We start from the raw sequence: 19,536 nt of genomic DNA, 5'->3' as shown, positions 1-19,536 counted from the left end.
ATAAAATGGCGGACCGGTGGACTTAGGTGCGTAAAACGAGCGCGGGTGGATGATTGCATGATTGCCCGGTGATTATGGGAAATTTTCGAAAAGTCGATGGGTACCCTTTCCGAGACTTCGTGGTAATCGCTTTTACCCGCTTAATTGCGTAATTGACGCTCTCTTTGATCGTACCGATGACTTCATTTTAATGCAGATTTTTCTTTTTTAGTGTTTGAGACTTTAGAACATTTACCTCTGAAGCTTTGAGAAAATTGTGCACAATTTTTCTTAAAAAAAAAAAAAAATTGTTTCACAACGTTCAATGCTGTTGTGTATAACTTGATACTCCACAGGTCCACATAACATATGACGCAGGTCACATATGATATCCATTCATAATTTAAAAAATCTTCAAAACCATAAAGACTCTAACATCACTTCTCTAACATCACTGAAAAACCACGATAATTAATAACGTAAATTTTATTGTTTAAATTAGACGTGACAGTATTATGTCGTATCTACAGGAAAAGTACAAAGTTATAAGTTATGCTATATGTATATATGTATATGTTATAATAAGGTAATTATCGTACGAGATAACGAAGAGGTTCGATAATTCAGCGTTCTTTAATCGAGTTCGATGGGGCAAGGTAATTATGATCGGAAAGAAGAGGTGCAAAGGAACGCGAGGGCAGAGTGACAAATGTTGAACACGGAAAAATAGAAAAATAAGTGTGAATCGCCGAAAGCAGCCACGACAGAAGGCACGATAAATTGCTACAGAAGAAGCCAGATGCTCGCTTCTTTGCTCCTTTTCAACGACTCTGTCTTTGTATCGAAATCCTGCTCGATCGATCATGAATAGATAACGTAAAGAGATATTAAGGCAGCATCGTGCAATAAAACGAAATTGTTGCCAGAAACGATAACCTTGTTCTATCGCAAACGAAAATACGTTATCGACAGCAAGTTTGGAAATTTTTGTGATAAAATATTCTGGTTATGTTACAGTGATATATATTGGAAATTTTATTTTGTGAATTTAGACTGAAGTCAATTTAGATAGAAGAATATAGCTTCTTTTTGTAAATATGGGTAGAGTACTTGCCTTTAACTAAGAGTAGCTGAAATTGCACTTCTCATTATTACTTGGTATACTTTATTATATCTGCATGCAAGCTTTATAAAACTTCTAGCGAAAAGACTGTTTTTAATACAAAAATACTTTGCAGTAAAATTATTGTTCACTGTGTTATAAAAAGTGACATAACCTGTGTAGATTTGCGTATGAAAATAGAGAAGATATTTTACAAAAGAAATATAATTTCCCAAAGACTATGAAATTGACATCGCTTTCAAACCCTCTGTCGATAACATATGTGAACGCTCGGTCACAACTCTACGAGTTTTTCTTTGCATCGAAAAAGTGCACGGACACAAAAGATGTGTCACATGTAGTTGGAAATAAAACAAAAGTGATCCTCGCGAAAACGTGCAAGTATGTACAAGGAGAAATATGATCGTTTAAGTGTTAAAACATCGCAAGACTTTCTCCTTTTTCTTTCACCGGCTACTTCGACAGCTTTGGCGATTTCGACAAGCGACGACCTTAAATCTAAAAGCATTCTCGTCTCGCTATAATTGTTTATCGCGCTACAACGACGGGCACGGTCGAAATCTTTCGAACGACTCGACCGTCCACACACAATCTCGTTTCTCGTCAATTGGTAAATCCTCTTGGTAAAAAATAGCGATTAATAAATGAGCGTACGTATAATACGTTGATTCTCTTAATACGAATAGGTAATCTATTATATTATATAAGTATATAATATATGCGAATATTTGGCGTGACTTCGGGGATCGATAAGAGGATAGGGACGATGATTTGGTGGGAAGAAACGCTCTTGTTCTAGTTTAAGGTTTAAATTAATGTAGCATAAAAAACACAAATAACAAACAGAAGGGTTGATGGACGAACTCAGAGAAAAACGTACATTTTACAGGTGTTATTTTGCATGCGTAAATGTAGATATTTGCAACGAAACAGTAACAGGAAGGGATGTGCGAATATCCCAAATGGGACTGTGCTTAAAATTTATCGCTCCACGATATCCACAAATTCGTATCAATTTAGAAATTTTTGAAAGCCATGTTTTCAAATTTCTAAATTCTCGAACTGTCTCTGATTTCTTAATCTCTGGATTTTCAAACCTTCCAAATTTTCCAATCTTTGAATTTTTACATTCCGAAATTTCCAATCTCAGAATCAAACCCCTCAAATTTTCAAACTCCTCGAGTTCTCCAACTTCGAAACTTCACAAATCCCAGCAATACATAGAAACTTGGTATACGTCCAACGCATCGGGTTACCCGCACATGCCTAACAGGGTAAGGGTAAGAGAGCATTTAATACTAAAAATTAATGAAGGGTCGATTGACGTTCACGGAGCAGATTTTCGTCTCCCACGATCGACGCTTAACGCTACGCTAACTTATTTACATCAGGGTAAACACACAACCGCGAAGAAACTCTATAAAATGGAGAGACAAACGTTACACCACGAATCTACCAAGCAACACGCTCGATCTTAACTCACGAAAATATTGTTGATCGATTTCAAAATGCCACCGTGACGATCCGTCCTATAACATATAGGAATTCAATCGTCCGCAACTGTCCGTGTTAAGTATCTCCGAATTATTAATGTTCATGTCAGTTCTTTCGCAGTCTTATGATTCCTACATAGACTCGTCGATAAACGTCAGGATGCTCTCGATGCATCGTCTACGCGAAACTGAACTTTCACTAATCTCAAACCGAGCTTCTCGAAGCGTGCAACGTTTACTCGGTAACACGTTACAATGTTTTTCATCCGCGTGCGTTTTTCAGGAAGATTTTTTTTTAATTGGTCATGGTTGAATTACGCGCGAGTACACGAAGCAACTTTCTTCCTGGTATAACGCGCTCATGCGTTCTATCGCTCGCGATCGCTCCTTCTTCCTTACATTGTAACTATTTCCGACCAAGAGTAGATGAATCATAACGTTACAACAAACTTCAGTCTCCACTTTTTACTTTGAAAGAAACAAAAAAGATGATACGGAAGTTGAAGCTAGAATAAAGGAACGACCACGAACGATCAGCGATAAGATTATTGCCGAAAGGAAGAAGAAAGCATGGTGAGTGATGAACGCGCGATTTTCGGATTCAGATAGCCTAGACAGGTGGCAGAGCCCACAAAGTTGCTGTCTTATCAGCAGAGGTACTGAGGAACGAGAACTCCGTCGGATGCCACCGTCCAGAGATCACTTTGTCCTGATGCTGGGCGACGACCACGCTGGGTAAGGGCATCGTTAGATCTCCTGCAAAAAAATATATAAATTAATGGGTAAGAAGATCACGTGTCTCTCGATATCTTGCAATTTACCCCTTTCGGTTCATGAATTTAAAAATAAATGTTCGCACATACGTCCTCAAATATTTATTCCACATGTAATTATTCAAAAAGTGAAAAAGTAAAATTGCAATCATCGATAAGATTACACCTTTAATTATCGTAATGCGTATCAAACACATCTCGTATACTAATCAGCTCAAACTGAACTGAAACATACCTTGCAGATCGGTGAGAACGAGTTTATTATCGTATCCACCTGTGAGCAAGTAGTAGGCAGAAGGTGAGAAGCGTATGCTTCTTATATCAGCAGCGTGAGGTTTGAAGCATTGCACGGTTCTACCGCCTCGGATGTCGAAGAGAACGCAGCTGCTGTCCTCGTGACCGGAAACCAGGAGACGTCCGGATGGATCGACGCAGAGTGCAGCTACCGGACTGCCAACCTGTAACGGTATCAAATGCTGATCAGACACGCGATACTGCTTCCGTTCCACGCTGATTCGAAGTACGTCCGATAAAAATTCGATCTGGAGACAGAGAAAGGGTCTACAGAGAGAATGCGTGAAGAAGATGGACCGATGTGACTTAAAAACGTGGGTCGAAATTTTATCGGACGTGGAACTCAAAAACGAAACTTAACAAACGCAAAAGTCTGATGATGTCGGCGGTGCATGCTGGATGCGCTGTTGATCGTAGAAATCCTTTCTGTGTATTTCGTGTGATCCACAGATTATTTCTAGTTACTTAGGAGCTTTGGAACTGGATATTTAACTTTGGATATTTTCTTAATAAAACTTGTTGCTACCTGGCAGTGCAGTTACCTACAGCAGGTAGGTAGTGTAGTTATCAAGCAGACGGAAGCAATGTGATATCAGTTTATATATGGTTACATGATACATATGTGACTCGGATGTTTCGAAAGGATTTCATTGATCAGTGCCGATGACAGGAAAAGAGCACTAACCGAGAAGCGAACTAACTCTTGAGACTCTACCTTCTCGGTGAACGATGATGACTATCAAAGAGTTTGGAAACCAAGTGGTATACTTTTGAAAACATCAATGTCAGTATTGATCTTGTATAGATATAACATCTGTGTACGAACATGTGGATACAGTGATGTACATAATAAAAATTGACAGATGCAAACCCTACAATCCATTAACCCTGCATCCACATAATACCACGAGTATCAATGAATCCAACGTCCACAAAGTACAATTATCTAAATTTTGCTTCCACCACCAGGTTTCCATCCGAATTCGTGCCGTCTTTAGCGGAGCCGAACTAACCCTGCTTCCAGGTACCGTAGCCGGTGTGACCATGTTGACGCATCCCCTCGTCCGCAGATCCCAGAATCGCACGGTCTTATCCTGAGAGCCGCTGACGAACATTGCGCCTCCCCAATTGTACAAAGTGAGAACATGGCCGCTGTGTCCGCTGAGAGCCTGGAAGGGTGTTCCGGTGGCGCAATCGGTGACATAAATCTTGCAGTCGCCCGCACCCCCGCTGATCAGGAGGCTGGATTTGTTGGACGTGTCCTCGAGGAAGCACAGATCGCGTACTGTGCCGTCGTGCATCGTCAGCTCGACTTCTTGTCCTGCGGGAACGAGATAGGGTCATAATTGTTCGTTCGGGGTGAAAGTTTTTTTGAGGAACTTTCGTTACGCAAGAATTACACGCGAGACGGTTGCCCGAGTGACAAGCAGGAAGTCGAAAGGCTGTTATTTGGTGGATTATAGAGTGGAGGTAGGTGGTGGTGATATAGTTTCTCGGTGCTTTAATTAACTGGACTTTCCCAGCAGTTTCAGGATATGTTAAGTAATTTGAAACTTACGGCAGGTGTTATGAGCCTCTCTCTGGTTTTAGTGTCTGATCGCCGAGGCGGATAGGGTAGATTGATTGGGATAAATGAGCGTCCTTGTTTATGATTGAGTGAAACGTGAAACGAGTGCTCTATGTATAGATGTCGTTATTATACGTCTATGCCAGCTTATGTACAAGTTTAGATATTATTAAATATGGCGTTAATAGCACGTGCAATGTAATGTTATCTACTAACTAAATCTTGACCATGCACTACATTTAGAAACCAAGTTATTGTATACTATAGCACAGAATCACAGTAGCAACAATTTACGGTTGCAATTGCCATTCAATTTGAACCGAATAAATTCGATAATTATATGAAAATTATATATTGCTTATTCAATTAACTTTAACTAATTTTAGAATTAGTTTTGTTTAGTTCACATTTAAATGACATGTGGGTTAAACCACATGTTTTATAAGAAATTTAATTGATAGTAAAATAACATACTTGATTAATAATTAATGTTAAGATTCGTGAGTTTAATAATTTTTATGTACCTTCGAGGTTCGATGTGTCAGCATTGAAACGCATCAATTTGACAGTCTTGTCGTTGCTTCCGGTCGCCATCAGCTGTCCATCCGGTGTCCACGCGAGGCAATATATCGAACCCTTGTGATGTTTCGTTCTCTTGAAGAGAACCGTGGGCTGATACGTCTGATGGTCTTCTCTGAAAAGCATCAGAAATTACCATTTTTAATCTATAATCAACGCGTCCCTGTTAAACGGTACGAAATAACGCTTGTTTCATTTCACCGCGCAAGCTATCGTTAAAACAACTAAAAGGAAACCACGCAACCGAGACATCGATCCACCGGTTTGCCCGCGAATCGTTTCACTTTTGCTCGATTCTCGATTTAACTTTCCACTTCGGTACCATAAATTTCAAAGCTGAAACATTCAATCATCGAAACGATCGCTCATTGTGTTTTTTACTTTCATTCGGTCCTTACTGCAATTTTACGCATGAGTTGAATCGACACATCTTGATGGACGTGTTGGTATTTCTGTGCGTTTTATTGCTGGTTGTTGGTATTTCTACACGTTCATATTTGCATAAGTAGATATTTTCACGTATAGATATTTCCACGCGTAGATAATTCCACGCACAGATATTTCCACGCGTAGATAATTCTACGCACAGGTATTTCCATGCATCGATATTTCCGCGCGTAGATATTTCGATGCGTAGATGTTTGCACACATAGATATTTCCACGCATCGATATTTCCTCGCATAGATACTTCCACGCGTAGATATCTCCACACATCGATATTTCCTCGCATAGATACTTCCACGCGTAGATATCTCCACGCATCGATATTTCCACGTATAGATACTTCCACGCGTAGGTAATTCCACGCACAGATATTTCCACGCGTAGATAATTCCACGCACAGGTATTTCCACGCATCGATATTTCCATGCGTAGATATTTCGATGCATAGATATCTCCACACATAGATATTTCCACGCATAGATATTTCCACGCATCGATATTTCCACGTATAGATACTTCCACGCGTAGATATCTCCACGCATCGATATTTCCACGCATAGATACTTCCACGCATAGATATCTCCACGCATAGATACTTTTACGCATAGATATCTCCACGCATCGATACTTCCACGCATAGATATTTCCACGCGTTAATATTCCTCCTCGTCCCATTACCATACATTGATATTCCCACGAGTAGATATCTCCATGCATCGATATTTCCACGCATAGATATTTTCATGTATAGATATTTCCAAGCGTTAATATTCCTACGTGCCCCATCACTATGCGTTATTTCCATGCATTGATATTTCTATGCATTGTATCTCTCATCTTAACTCTATTCTAATATTAACACTTTTCCTCCAACAAACACCTCTAAATAAAAGATCACCCATTCAAGGATTAACTCATAACAAAATCCAAGATCCCGCGTTATGACAAAACGATTACCTATGTGACTAAAATAGCTCGACAAAACTCATATTATAATCAATATTTATATCCTTTGTTCAACAAGAACAGTAAGCAGCAAGTATCGCGTTCACATGCGTCACTCTTTTTCAGCCTCGTTTTCATCCTCGTTCTCAGGCGACCGGTCTTAATTAATCACGAGCAGGATGCGAACAAGCTTCGAGGAGCGTGGAAATCAGGGAGAGGATCGTCGATACAATTTCAAACAAGAAACTTTCACGCCGCCTACACTTTCCGTCAGATTTTGATCAAGTGAACTTGAATGGGTGCGTGCTTGTTCGTCGATTAAACTCGTCTTGATTTTCTTTGGATGTTGATGTTCGGTTCGCTTTCTTCCAGTGGAAATGCGAATGTTGCGTGTAGAAAATGATCGGTATGGTTGAAATCACGGAGAGGAATCGAAGCGGGAATTCCCGATTTCTCCGCCCGGAGAATATTAAAACGATGAGCGACTGCGTTTGGTTTTGTTCTTTCGATTTGCTTTGGTTGCGCTGTAATTGCGTGCGCGGTTAGAGTGCTAGTGAGAGAGATTTGGGTCAGTGGATTTCTTTTCTGAGATATTTGGCAAGTTGGGGATTTTAGGGGCTTAGGAATCATGGAGGTTGAAGAATTTTGGGATGTGGAAGTTTGGGAAGTTGGAAATTTTTGTAGGTTGAGGTTTAGGTGCATAATTTGGGGATTTAGGGAGCGGGGAGATTGGGGATTGGGGAATTAGGGATTGGTGATTTAGGGATCGGGGATTTTGGGATTACGGATTTAGGGATTGGGGATTTGGGGATTGGAGATTTAGGGATCGGGACTTTAGGGATCGAGGACTTAGCTATCGGGGATTTAGGAATTCAGGGACTTAGAGATCGGTGATTTAGGAATTCAGGGATTTAGAGATCGGGGAGTCAGCTATCGGGGATTTAGGAATTCAGAGACTTAGAGATCGGTGATTTAGGAATTCAGGGACTTAGAGATCGGTGATTTAGGAATTCAGGGACTTAAAGATCGGTGATTTAGGAATTCAGGGACTTAGAGATCGGTGATTTAGGAATTCAGGGATTTAGGGATCGGGGATTTAGCTATCGGGGATTTAGGAATTCAGAGACTTAGATATCGGTGATTTAGGAATTCAGGGACTTAGAGATCGGTGATTTAAGAATTCAGGGATTTAGGGATCGGGGAATTAGCTATCGGGGATTTAGGAATTCAGGGACTTAGAGATCGGTGATTTAGGAATTCAGGGACTTAGAGATCGGTGATTTAGGAATTCAGGGACTTAGAGATCGGTGATTCATGAATTCAGGGTTTTAGGGATCGGAGATTTAGAGGTCGGGAATTTATGGATGGACGATTTAGGAACTTGGTGACACCCTGATTTGTAAATATACAAATTTGAAGATACAGAGATCAGGTGACATGGAAATTTGGATATTTGAAATTATTTGATATGGAAATGTAGAGAAATAGAGATCTTCTAATATGAACATTGGGAAGCAAAAGAAAATGCACGATTGCGGAAACAGTGATTGACAAGCAATTAACTTTCAATCGACAACAATTTGCAGCCGATGGTCAGTTTTCTTTCTGGAAAGCGGATACAAACGTTGACGGAAACGATGTAAAGAGACTTGGCACTGATATCGTTCTGCGAGATGTTTCGCGACAAATGAAGAGGCGCTCTCTCGCTTATCAATCAACCGCTGTCACACTGCTACGCGTTTATCACGTTCCGCGTAGCTAATTTACACGCGGATAAAATGAAACGCGTTAGGTTCGTGGGTGACACATTCCTTGATAGAATCGAAAAACGTTTCACTGAAGAATCGGATGTGGAATGTAAATACTTTCGACAAAATATGAATTGCTGGAAATGTTAATTGCATTAATACGTCGATTGCTATGTCAGGCATATTTGTATGACATGTAAATATATCTTGTAAATGAAATTATGCTTGAGATTTTATGAGAAACGAGCTTATTTATTGCTCGATAAATTATTTTGCGTACACGAAAGTAGCAGAGATAAATTGCATCAGAGTAACTGATAGAGTTTTGAGGAAGATCAAATGATCGTTTGATTATGATTTATGTTCCATAAATTACATGTATATTCAACAGAGATATTTGTACATCTTATTATTATCTCCGATGAATGAGGTGTATTCGAAGGTTAATTAAGAGACACACAGCTGAATAGTACAATACCTACTAAAAATAACATTATTTCCAAAATACCGAAGAAAGTTCCGTAAAAGAGAAGCCGAAAATTGAATAGGCTATTCTGTTGAAGTTTCTTTCATGTCACGAACGAAAGTGAAGATCTGTTTTTTTATGTCAGTATCACTAGAGAGAAACTATAAACTACAAGCACATTACGCTTTCACTGCAGCTTGAATAGAAAATAAAAAAAAAATATGGAACGTGTTTCATCCGTTTAATTCGATGATAACAATCGCGATTCCATAAAGAATTACTGTACAGCAATGAAAAAATAAGTAAATGCTTTTCGTGAAGTGATACGATCTCAAAATCTCTCGAATTACCTAGATTCTAAATATAGAATTTCTTTTTAGGTTTACAAAAACATGTAGTTTGGATGCGTAACACCGAAAGTGGGATACTTCTTCAAAATTACGTGTTACGTATTATATTGCCATGTGTTGTGTTGCAACACTCTGTATTACGTGTTATATTGCCACGCGTTATATCACCACGTGTTATATTCCCACGCGCTGTATTTCCACGCGTTGTATCTCTACGCGTTGCTTTTCCACACGTTGTATCACCACGCGTTATATCGCCACGCGTTATATCGCCACGCGTTATATCACCACGGGTTATATTGCAATGCGTTGTATTTCCACGCGTTATATTACCACGCATTGTATCTCTACGCGTTGCATTTCCACGCGTTGTATCACCACGCGTTATATCGCCACGCGTTGTATCACCACGCGTTATATCACCACGGGTTATATTGCAATGCGTTGTATTTCCACGCGTTGCATTTCCACGCGTTGTATCACCACGCGTTATATCGCCACGCGTTGTATCACCACGGGTTATATTGCAATGCGTTATATTTCCACGCGTTATATTACCACGCATTGTATCTCTACGCGTTGCATTTCCACGCGTTGTATCACCACGCGTTATATCACCACGCGTTATATTACCACGCATTGTATCTCTACGCATTGCATTTCCACGCGTTGTATCACCACGCATTGTATCACCACGCGTTATATCATTACGGGTTATATTGCAATGCGTTATATTTCCACGCGTTAGATTACCACGCGTTGTATCTCTACGCATTGCATTTCCACGCGTCATATCACCACCATAAAAAATAAGCCTACGTTCGATAAAAGAGTAAGAGTAGATTATCTAATAAATTACTCATGCGACTATCATTAAACCGTTGCATGTCCAGAAATTGCCTAGAACAATAGTAAGTCGTAAGGACCGTTTAGTTCTCGTTGGAGTGAAGCTTCGTTTTCCACTTGGTCTCACGATAACCTGCTCATTATTTACGGTTGCAAAGCTGGCCTGTTCGCGAATCGACGACGCTCGAGCCACGTTTAATTTCGCCGCTGGTAGACTAATTTTACGCAAGTGTGCTGACTTAACGAACGGCGAAGACCTTCATACCAAACGGAGCATTCTCGAATGCTCCACCAGCCTGTGGGTTCTTCTTTTATTGCCAACCTTTATTGCGATATTATCTCTTCGTTCCATTCTTTTGATGCATTTCAACTAGACCGGTAAAAACTCCAATGGAACTTCGGTACTTCGTATAATTACAGATATTTTGGTATCGCTAGTGTATCTTTCTGTATTGTGCATGGTGCAACGCGATACAACCTGGTGATATAAGGGACGGCGATATAACGCGCGATATTGAGCTGTATAGAGATGCAACGCGTAATAGCACAGTAGTTGATAATTAATAGAAGAGTAGTTTTGTTCGTAGGTACATTTGAGTGGTTTTAGATTCGGTGGTTTATGTGGTTTGGAAGTGAATTCTCAATTATGTGGCTTGGGACAAATTTTCTAAAGTCCCAATTTTCCAAAGTCCCAAATTTCCAAGGTCCCAATTTTCCAAAGTCCCAAATTTCCAAGGTTCTAAATTTCCAAAGTCCCAATTTTTCAAAGTCCCAAATTTCCAAGCTTCTAAATTATCAAAGTCCCAAATTTCCAAGGTCCCAATTTTCCAAAGCCCCAATTTTCCAAGGTCCCAAATTTCCAAGGTCCCAATTTTCCAAAGTCCCAATTTTCCAAAGTCCCAATTTTCCAAAGTCCCAATTTTCCAAGGTCTCAATTTTCCAAAGTCCCAAATTTCCAAAGTCCCAATTTTCCAAGGTCTCAATTTTCCAAAGTCCCAAATTTCCAAAGTCCCAATTTTCCAAGGTCCCAAATTTCCAAAGTCCCAATTTTCCAAGGTCCCAATTTTCCAAAATCCCAATTTTCCAAGGTCCCAATTTTCCAAAGTCCCAAATTTCCAAGCTCCCAATCTTCCAAAATCACAATTTTCCAAAGTCTCAAATTTCCAACACCCTAGGTCCAAAGTTCCAAATTTCCTAGGTCCTAAATTTTCTAAAGTCCCAATTTTCCTAGGCCCCAAATTTCTAAATTCCCAATTTTCCAAAGTCCCAACTTTCCAAATCCCCAATTTTCCAACGTCCCAATTTTCCAAATGCCCAATTTCATCTCTATCACTCGACAACTTATCTGAAGTACACACCTAACTTATACTCCCCAATTTGACCAATAATTAAAGCTAGTAAAAATGACGAAAAATATTTACCTAACATCGTGGAGCTTTGGATAAGAGCATATTCTGAGCGTTTTCGAGTTGGATCCCACGGCATATAATTTTCCATGGGGGTGAAATTCCGCGCAACGAACCGCCTGCACATCCTCCAACGCCGTGACAGGAACGAATCTCGGTCTACCACCGTTGCTGCTGCCATTGCTGTTATCAAGTTCTTGCCGTGGTTCTTGCTGAAAAACGAAAAGTCACCGTTAAAGACAAGTTTCATGGTCGTTGACGGTCAACAACACCTCTCGGTGTCGGTGAAATTACAGAAACAAAGATACGATCAAGTGAACGTGAATTCACACGTCATAAATGTTAATTGGTTAAGATATACGTCATCGGTTTGGTATTGTTTCTCATAACACTTTCGTTGCGAAAGGAGCTGCTGTATGGTCAAGGTGTATGACTGATTTATCACTCGTTTATCTTACTAAATTGTGATATTATCAAACGTGTTGTTGCGTAGTGAGTAGAAACGGAGAGAAATTTCTGTGTTTTCATTTTGATGGAAATTTAAATTGATGCTATCTGAAACTGAAATTTATGTACGATTTTTTGGCGTGATAAACTTGTGAGGTATGACTTGGTTTATAAATGGATGTTGGTTTAATAACCTGTATTAATATAAAATTCTGTGGAGGATTTAGTTGTACTTTCTCTTATTTTTATTTATCGATTCGTGTGAATTTTCAGGGGTGGTAAATTTGTGGGTTAAAGTATGGTTATGACTTGGTTTACAAATTGAAGCTCTTGGTTTAATAATTGTATTAATATAAAATTCTGTAGAGGATTTAGATGTACTTTCTCTTATTTTTATTTATCGATTTGTGCAAATTTTCAGGGATAATAAACTTGTGGGTTAAAGTATGGTACGATTTAGTTTACAAATTGAAGCTCTTGGTTTAATAATTGTATCAATATAAAATTGTTTTAATATAAAATTCGATGCAATATTTATCTCAATTTTCTCTTATTTTTATTAATCAATTCGTACAAATTTTCAGCGATGATAAATTAATGGGTTAAACTATGGTTACGACTTGGTTTACAAACTAAACCTCTTGCTTTAATAATCCGTATAAATATAAAATTCAATGCAATATTTATCTCAACTTTCCCTCATTTTTATTAATCAATTCGTACAAAATAGAAGATGCACTAGTGACTTTCATATCACACAAGGTGTTAACGCGATTACACATACCACAAATTCATCAGCGTAAATTTCCCAAATAGAAGAAAAATCTGACAGTGAAGTATTAAAATATCATCGTACCATGACTCCATACGTATTGACTCTATTTCTACAGTCAGTGAGTTTAATTATCCACAAGAAAGTTGTACTTGCTGAACATCTCGGTTTCGACTCAGAGTACCACGAATGAAGGGTTAATGATTCTTGTGACTAATTATTGTGTCAATCTGTCGCTCCTCGAAGTGTATGACAAATTATACCTCAATATACCAACTGTCAGAGCAGTCCGGCTGAGTTTGCATATCCCTGACACGTGCTTTCAATAGTGATATTGATAGCTTGGGAGAAAAGTGGTAATTGGAAGCTATTTCATTTTCGAAGTGTATCTTTCACTTAGTGAGTCTTCAATGGAGAAGTGTATGATTGTTGGTAGTAGAGTTTTTAGGAATTTAGGGGTGTGGGGACTTGGGGAGGTGGGGAGGTGGAGATTTGGGGATTTGGAGATGCGGAGAGTTGGAGATGTGGAGATTTGGGGATGTGAAGATTTGGGGATGTGAAGATTTGGGGATGTGGAGATTTGGGATTGTGGAGATTTGGAGATGTGGAGATTTGGGGACGTGGAGATTTGGGGACGTGGAGATTTGGGGACGTGAGGATTTGGAGACGTGGAGATTTGGGGACGTGAGGATTTGGAGACGTGGAGATTTGGGGACGTCGAGATTTGGAGATGTGGAAATTGGGGGACGTGGAGATTTGGAGATGTGGAGATTTGGAGACGTGGAGATTTGGGGACGTGAGGATTTGGAGACGTTGAGATTTGGGGACGTGGAGATTTGGAGACGTGGAGATTTGGGGACGTCGAGATTTGGAGATGTGGAAATTGGGGGACGTGGAGATTTGGAGATGTGGAGATTTGAGGACGTGGTGATTTGGGGACGTGAGGATTTGGGGACGTGGAGATTTGGGGATGTGGAGATTTGGAGATATGGAAATTGGGGGACGTGGAGATTTGGGCATGTGGAGATTTGGGGACGTGAAGATTTGGAGACGTGGAGATTTGGGGACGTGGAGATTTGGGGATGTGGAAATTTGGAGATATGGAAATTGGGGGACGTGGAGATTTGGGCATGTGGAGATTTGGGGACGTGAAGATTTGGAGATGTGGAGATTTGGGGATGTGAAGATTAAAGTATGTGGAGATTGGGGGACGTGGAGATTTAGAGATGTGGAGATTTGGAGATGTGAAGATATGGGTATGTGACGATTTGGGGACGTGGAGATTTGGGGATGTGGAAATTTGAAGATGTGGAGATTTGGGGATGTGGAAATTTGGAGATGTGGAGATTTGGGGGTATAGAGATTTAAGAATATAGTAGTTTGGGCACGTAGGGGCTTAGGAGAATAGAAGTTTGACATTTGGTTATGTTCTATAGTTAGACATTTGGGAATGCAGAAATTTGGAGTCCTAAGAATTCGAGTATATAGAAATCTGAAGAACCAACTACTCAGATATCTATAAATTTATATAAATTTGATAATGTAAAGACTTGAACCTATAAGCTCCTACAGGTATTCAAGTCTCCAGCGACTCAGAGACCCATCAATTCTAAAATCCACATATTCTCTGCTCTACTTATTCACACCAGCTATCCGAAGATACAGGAAGCTCTCACTTAATAATCCCATCACATGCAAATATAACTACAACCCTCAAATTTAGAAATATAAACCTATACATAAATCTGTAATCACGTAACCTGTACCTAAACTATCCCCTCTAATAACAGCAATAAAAAGCATAAACTTCCAGTAAATTCTAAAATTGTACGCTTTCACTATAACGTTACAAACGTCAGTTTCAGAAAGAGACAATTAACATAATCGCAACAGGTTAACCGAATTGCACGCGTTCAAATAACACGCTGTTCCACTTGCACTACTCTCTAATTTCCATGTAAAAGTCGTCGAAATTTCAGGTAGCTGTCAGAGGGTTAAAACCTTGCCGGGAAAAAATGGTAGAATTAAATTGCCACACACAGCTGTCGAAGCTGTCGTTGTTAACATTTTCGCTCCAAGAACCGGCTCCTATCGTGTTAATGTCCCAGTAGGACCAGCTTTGACCTATTCATTTTGCGTAATAAAAGGCACGAATTAGGGACATTTGGTGCGTTTGAACCAGGCAGTTGCTTGGTACGCGAACGCAACGAAAAGTTCGAGAAGTAGAAAGTTAGACCTTGAATGGATTTCTAACCATCCTGAATTTTACTTGTATGCTAATCTTTGGAGAAGTTTCCTGCGGTTTATCGGGTGAAGGCTCGTTTACATTGTTATGAGTGAACTTCGTATAATCTTTCATTGTCAAGTGTTATGAGTTTCGTAGATAATATTAGTGTTAAGTAATTAGATTGGAAAGAGTAAAATTATATATTTTTATAGATATTTTCAAGTTGAGAAATTTATACAGTTTCAAGTTTTTAAATTGACAGATATCAAAATTTTTAATGTTTCATCAAATTTCTGAGGTATTAAGTTTCTTGAACTACCAAGTTTACAAAATTCCAATTTCTCAAGTTATCTACCTAACGTCTCAAATTCTTAAATGATAAAATTTCTACCTTTCCAAATTTCCAAATCACCGAATTTCTAAAGCACGAAATTCAAATCATAAAATTTCTAAACGTAAAAATTTTGATTGTTCACATATTTCGCTTAAACCCATCACTACCGAGAACACTGAAGAGTGTACATGCACTAACTTGTACAAACACACTCGAAGTCAAAAAATGGTCGAACCCAACGCTGCAAATGTACCAAAATTCAGCAGCAAATACTCCAAAAGACTTTCTAGACTTCGTAACAATTCAACAAAGAGCAAATTCCCAAACTATCGTGTAACCCCATTCTCCCTAACTCGTTAAATCGTTTAGCATTGATTTTTACTCGTCATTGCAACGTCACGGAACGATAATCGTTCGAACGCAATCGATTTTACCGTCAAATAGAATTCTACAACGAATTTTCCTCGGACTTTTTCCCAACACAGGCCCCGGAATCGTTTCGCGATTCTTCTTGCACAACGTTTCGCGCGCCTCGCCACGCTTTTACTTTCCACGAGTTCCACCCAGCTCGATCCTCTCGCGATAAAGCCGAATTAGCAAAGCAAATGAGGACCGTTGTCCGCTGTCATCATCGATCTCTTCTTGCTAAACCGTGCGAAACACGGATTAAGATCTGAATAATTTCCTTCGCTGGTAATCGCTCCTTTTAAGCTGTTCTTTCTATTCGCACCAAATGTCAATTGGATTTGTCTGTTTTGAATTGCTGATCAGATTTTTACCTTGCAAATCACGTTCTAGGTACACTGCATTAATGACATTGATACTATACAAAATTTAGTATGGCAAAATGATTATTTTTGCTTCCTTTTGTGGATTCTGGTTGGAAGTCAAATATAGCTTTTATTTTTTAATTTTATTTTTTGGGAACTTAGTTAACCGTTCTTGGGGTACTTAGCTTAATTTCGTATGGAGAGGTTCATGTATTTGATGGCATTATTTATGAGGTGTAAATGGTATGTATTTTATTAACATGAGATATGTTTTGGTAAAAATTCATAGATGACTTTAATATAGACATTCAATACTTAAAATGTTAGAAGATACACTTTCTTGATTAACATTTGATAGCACTACAATATGTTACATGAAATACCAGGTTCAATTATTGCATTTTGTCAAACACGTGCCATTAATGAACAGTACCATTAACAAACAGTAATGCTACTATTTAACATTTATGCTACGTTTCTATTAAGTAGCAACAAAATTTTCTCCTACTGAAATTATCAAAACATTCTTCCTCTTATCTAACTACACTCTTTTGCTTCGTATTTCTAGACTCCTACAAATATTGCTTGGTTCATTAATTTTATAAGAGCCTCGACTGCTATGATCATTGACCAAAGATCCTACAAACATGCACAATTAATGTACCTTTCCATAAAATAAAAACGATATCCACTTATCTTATCATCAAACCCAGCTCGAAAGTGCATTTTTCCACAAACTCATGCAACAAAGTTAGATTACTATGGGAGTGGCAGTTCAGAAGATTTCGTCGAAGATTTGAGACAGAATGGCGTGTCGGTTGCCGGCTGAAATAACTTCGACGAATGTTAGAAGCGAAGAAGCAACGCGAGAAAAAAAATATTCGAGAGATCTAGGACGAGACAGGTGTAGAACGATTGCCGGCAAACACATCGCGAATCAGCGGAGTTGCTTAGTCACGAACGCCGTTTCTCCATCGGTGTTCACCGTGCTGTGTCGTTCACGGTAAAACACTAATAGAAATCGACTCGATCAGAAATACTCGCATAAATCTTCGATTAAGCTTTTCGTTGTTAGATAACAAATATGAGCTCTGAGATGATTGATGACGTGAAGGATACTTAACGATTTACGGTTAGGTTAGGCTAGGTTATGTTAGGTTATTTAGGGTTATTTAGTTTATTATAGTAGATCAAATTTATTTTTCCTTCAGCAGTCATCAAATTTTCTGATCGTTAGGTTAGGTTGTTAGGTCAAGTTTGGTTATTCAGATTTACTTATTTTATTACAGTAGATCAAATTTATTTTTCCTTCAGCAGTAATCAAATTTTCTGATTATAGGTTAGATTAGGTTAAGTTAGGTCAAGTTGGGTTATTTAGATTTACTTATTTTATTACAGTAGCTCAAATTTATTTTTTCTTCAGCAGTAATCAAATTTTCTGATTGTAGGTTAGGTTAGGTTAAGTTAGGTCAAGTTTGGTTACTCAGGTTTAGTTATTTTATTACAGTACCTCAAATTTATTTTTCATTCAGCAGTAATCATATCTTCTGATTGTAGGTTAGGTTAGATTAAGTTAGGTCAAGTTGGGTTATTTAGATTTACTTATTTTATTACAGTAGATCAAATTTATTTTTCCTTCAGCAGTAATCACATCTTCTGATTGTAGATTAGGTTAGGTTAAGTTAGGTCAAGTTTGGTTACTCAGGTTTAGTTAGTTTATTACAGTACATCAAATTTATTTTTCCTTCAGCAGTAATCATATCTTCTGATTGTAGGTTAGGTTAGGTTAAGTTAGGTCAAGTTTGGTTACTCAGGTTTAGTTAGTTTATTACAGTACATCAAATTTATTTTTCCTTCAGCAGTAATCATATCTTCTGATTGTAGATTAGGTCAGGTTAAGTTAGGTCAAGTTTGGTTACTCGGGTTCACTTATTATATTACAGTACATCAAATTTATTTTTCATTCAGCAGTAATCATATTTTCTGATTGTAGATTAGGTTAGGTTAAGTTAGGTCAAGTTTTACTCAGGTTTAGTTAGTTTATTACAATACATCAAATATATTCTTCCTTCGGCAATAATAAAATTTTCTGACCGTTATGTATTTATTTTTGTTTGACAAGAATAAAATTAGTCACAGCGTTAACTACAACCAAGTTCATTATAAACCTACAAATCTACCGTTGTCACAAACCTTGTTTCACTCGAAAGAAATTAGCGTTTAACCGTAAGTTCATAATCATGAACCAGTTGTAAATCACCGGTAATTTCCAGAGAAAATAAGGAACCAATGGAATAACAAATCTGTTGAAACGTGCGGCGATTTTAAATGGAAATAAAGCGATTTACGAGTGAGAACGAGGCCGTCAAAGAGAATCGATCGTCGAATAAACTTCAAACTTCGTGGAATAGTTCATCGACGAATCGACTTTCTTCCGGACGTTAAACGTACCGGAAACGGTAAACCATCTGGGAACGAAGCATAAATTTGAGCGAGCAAGAGCCTAGTTTCTCTGACGGGTCAGTAAACTCGCGAGTTATCGGCGGTTTCTTTCTCTTAATTATTTCAACGGTTCGAATGATTTTTCGGCAGGGTTTATGGAACTCGTTAAACGAACCAAAACTGTGTATCCGTGTTGTTCCTGAGGAAATTGCTTCACTATTAATTCAACGACGGTGGCTATTATTTTTGCTGCAAGGTTTACTGGATTTATAGAACTCAAAATATTAAGTTAGTCAAACTTAAAATTAGTCAGAAATTTTTGTAAATATTTTTCAAGATCATTGTACTTTTCATTCCCAATTTATTAATTGTTCTACTTCAGTTTCAATTTGAAAATAAGTGGACAAACGTTCATAAATCTAGTGCTTCTTCTAGTTAATACCAGTGTAAATACTAGTGTATTGTTTATCATGGTTAGTTAGTTAATTTCTAGTTCGAGACTGCTCTATGAAGAGGTGCTCGCAGATAAA

General features: G+C 38.5%; 1 protein-coding gene across 4 annotated transcripts in view; it reads right to left on the bottom strand.

Annotated features, from left to right (window-relative positions):
• Positions 1-449: 449 nt before the first annotated feature.
• LOC100881866 (WD repeat-containing protein 47) overlaps positions 450-19,536 on the bottom strand; it is a 99,617-nt gene continuing 80,530 nt past the window's right edge. For 3 of the 4 annotated variants that reach the window (XM_076529736.1, XM_076529733.1, XM_076529735.1), the window contains exons 7-11: positions 12,030-12,226; positions 5,754-5,923; positions 4,676-4,983; positions 3,604-3,844; positions 450-3,351 (exon numbers count right to left, since the gene is read on the bottom strand). In XM_076529736.1, the coding sequence (XP_076385851.1) occupies positions 3,206-3,351; positions 3,604-3,844; positions 4,676-4,983; positions 5,754-5,923; positions 12,030-12,226 (1,062 nt within the window). In that variant the 3' untranslated portion in view covers positions 450-3,205. The remainder of the gene's footprint in view (positions 3,352-3,603; positions 3,845-4,675; positions 4,984-5,753; positions 5,924-12,029; positions 12,227-19,536) is intronic. The other variant, XM_076529734.1, reaches the window with a different exon arrangement.

Source organism: Megachile rotundata, chromosome 3, assembly GCF_050947335.1.
Source record: "Megachile rotundata isolate GNS110a chromosome 3, iyMegRotu1, whole genome shotgun sequence".
NCBI classification, from domain to species: domain Eukaryota; kingdom Metazoa; phylum Arthropoda; class Insecta; order Hymenoptera; family Megachilidae; genus Megachile; species Megachile rotundata.
The sequence above is the reverse complement of the archived record's forward strand: the minus strand, read 5'-3'. Positions and strand labels throughout refer to the sequence as shown.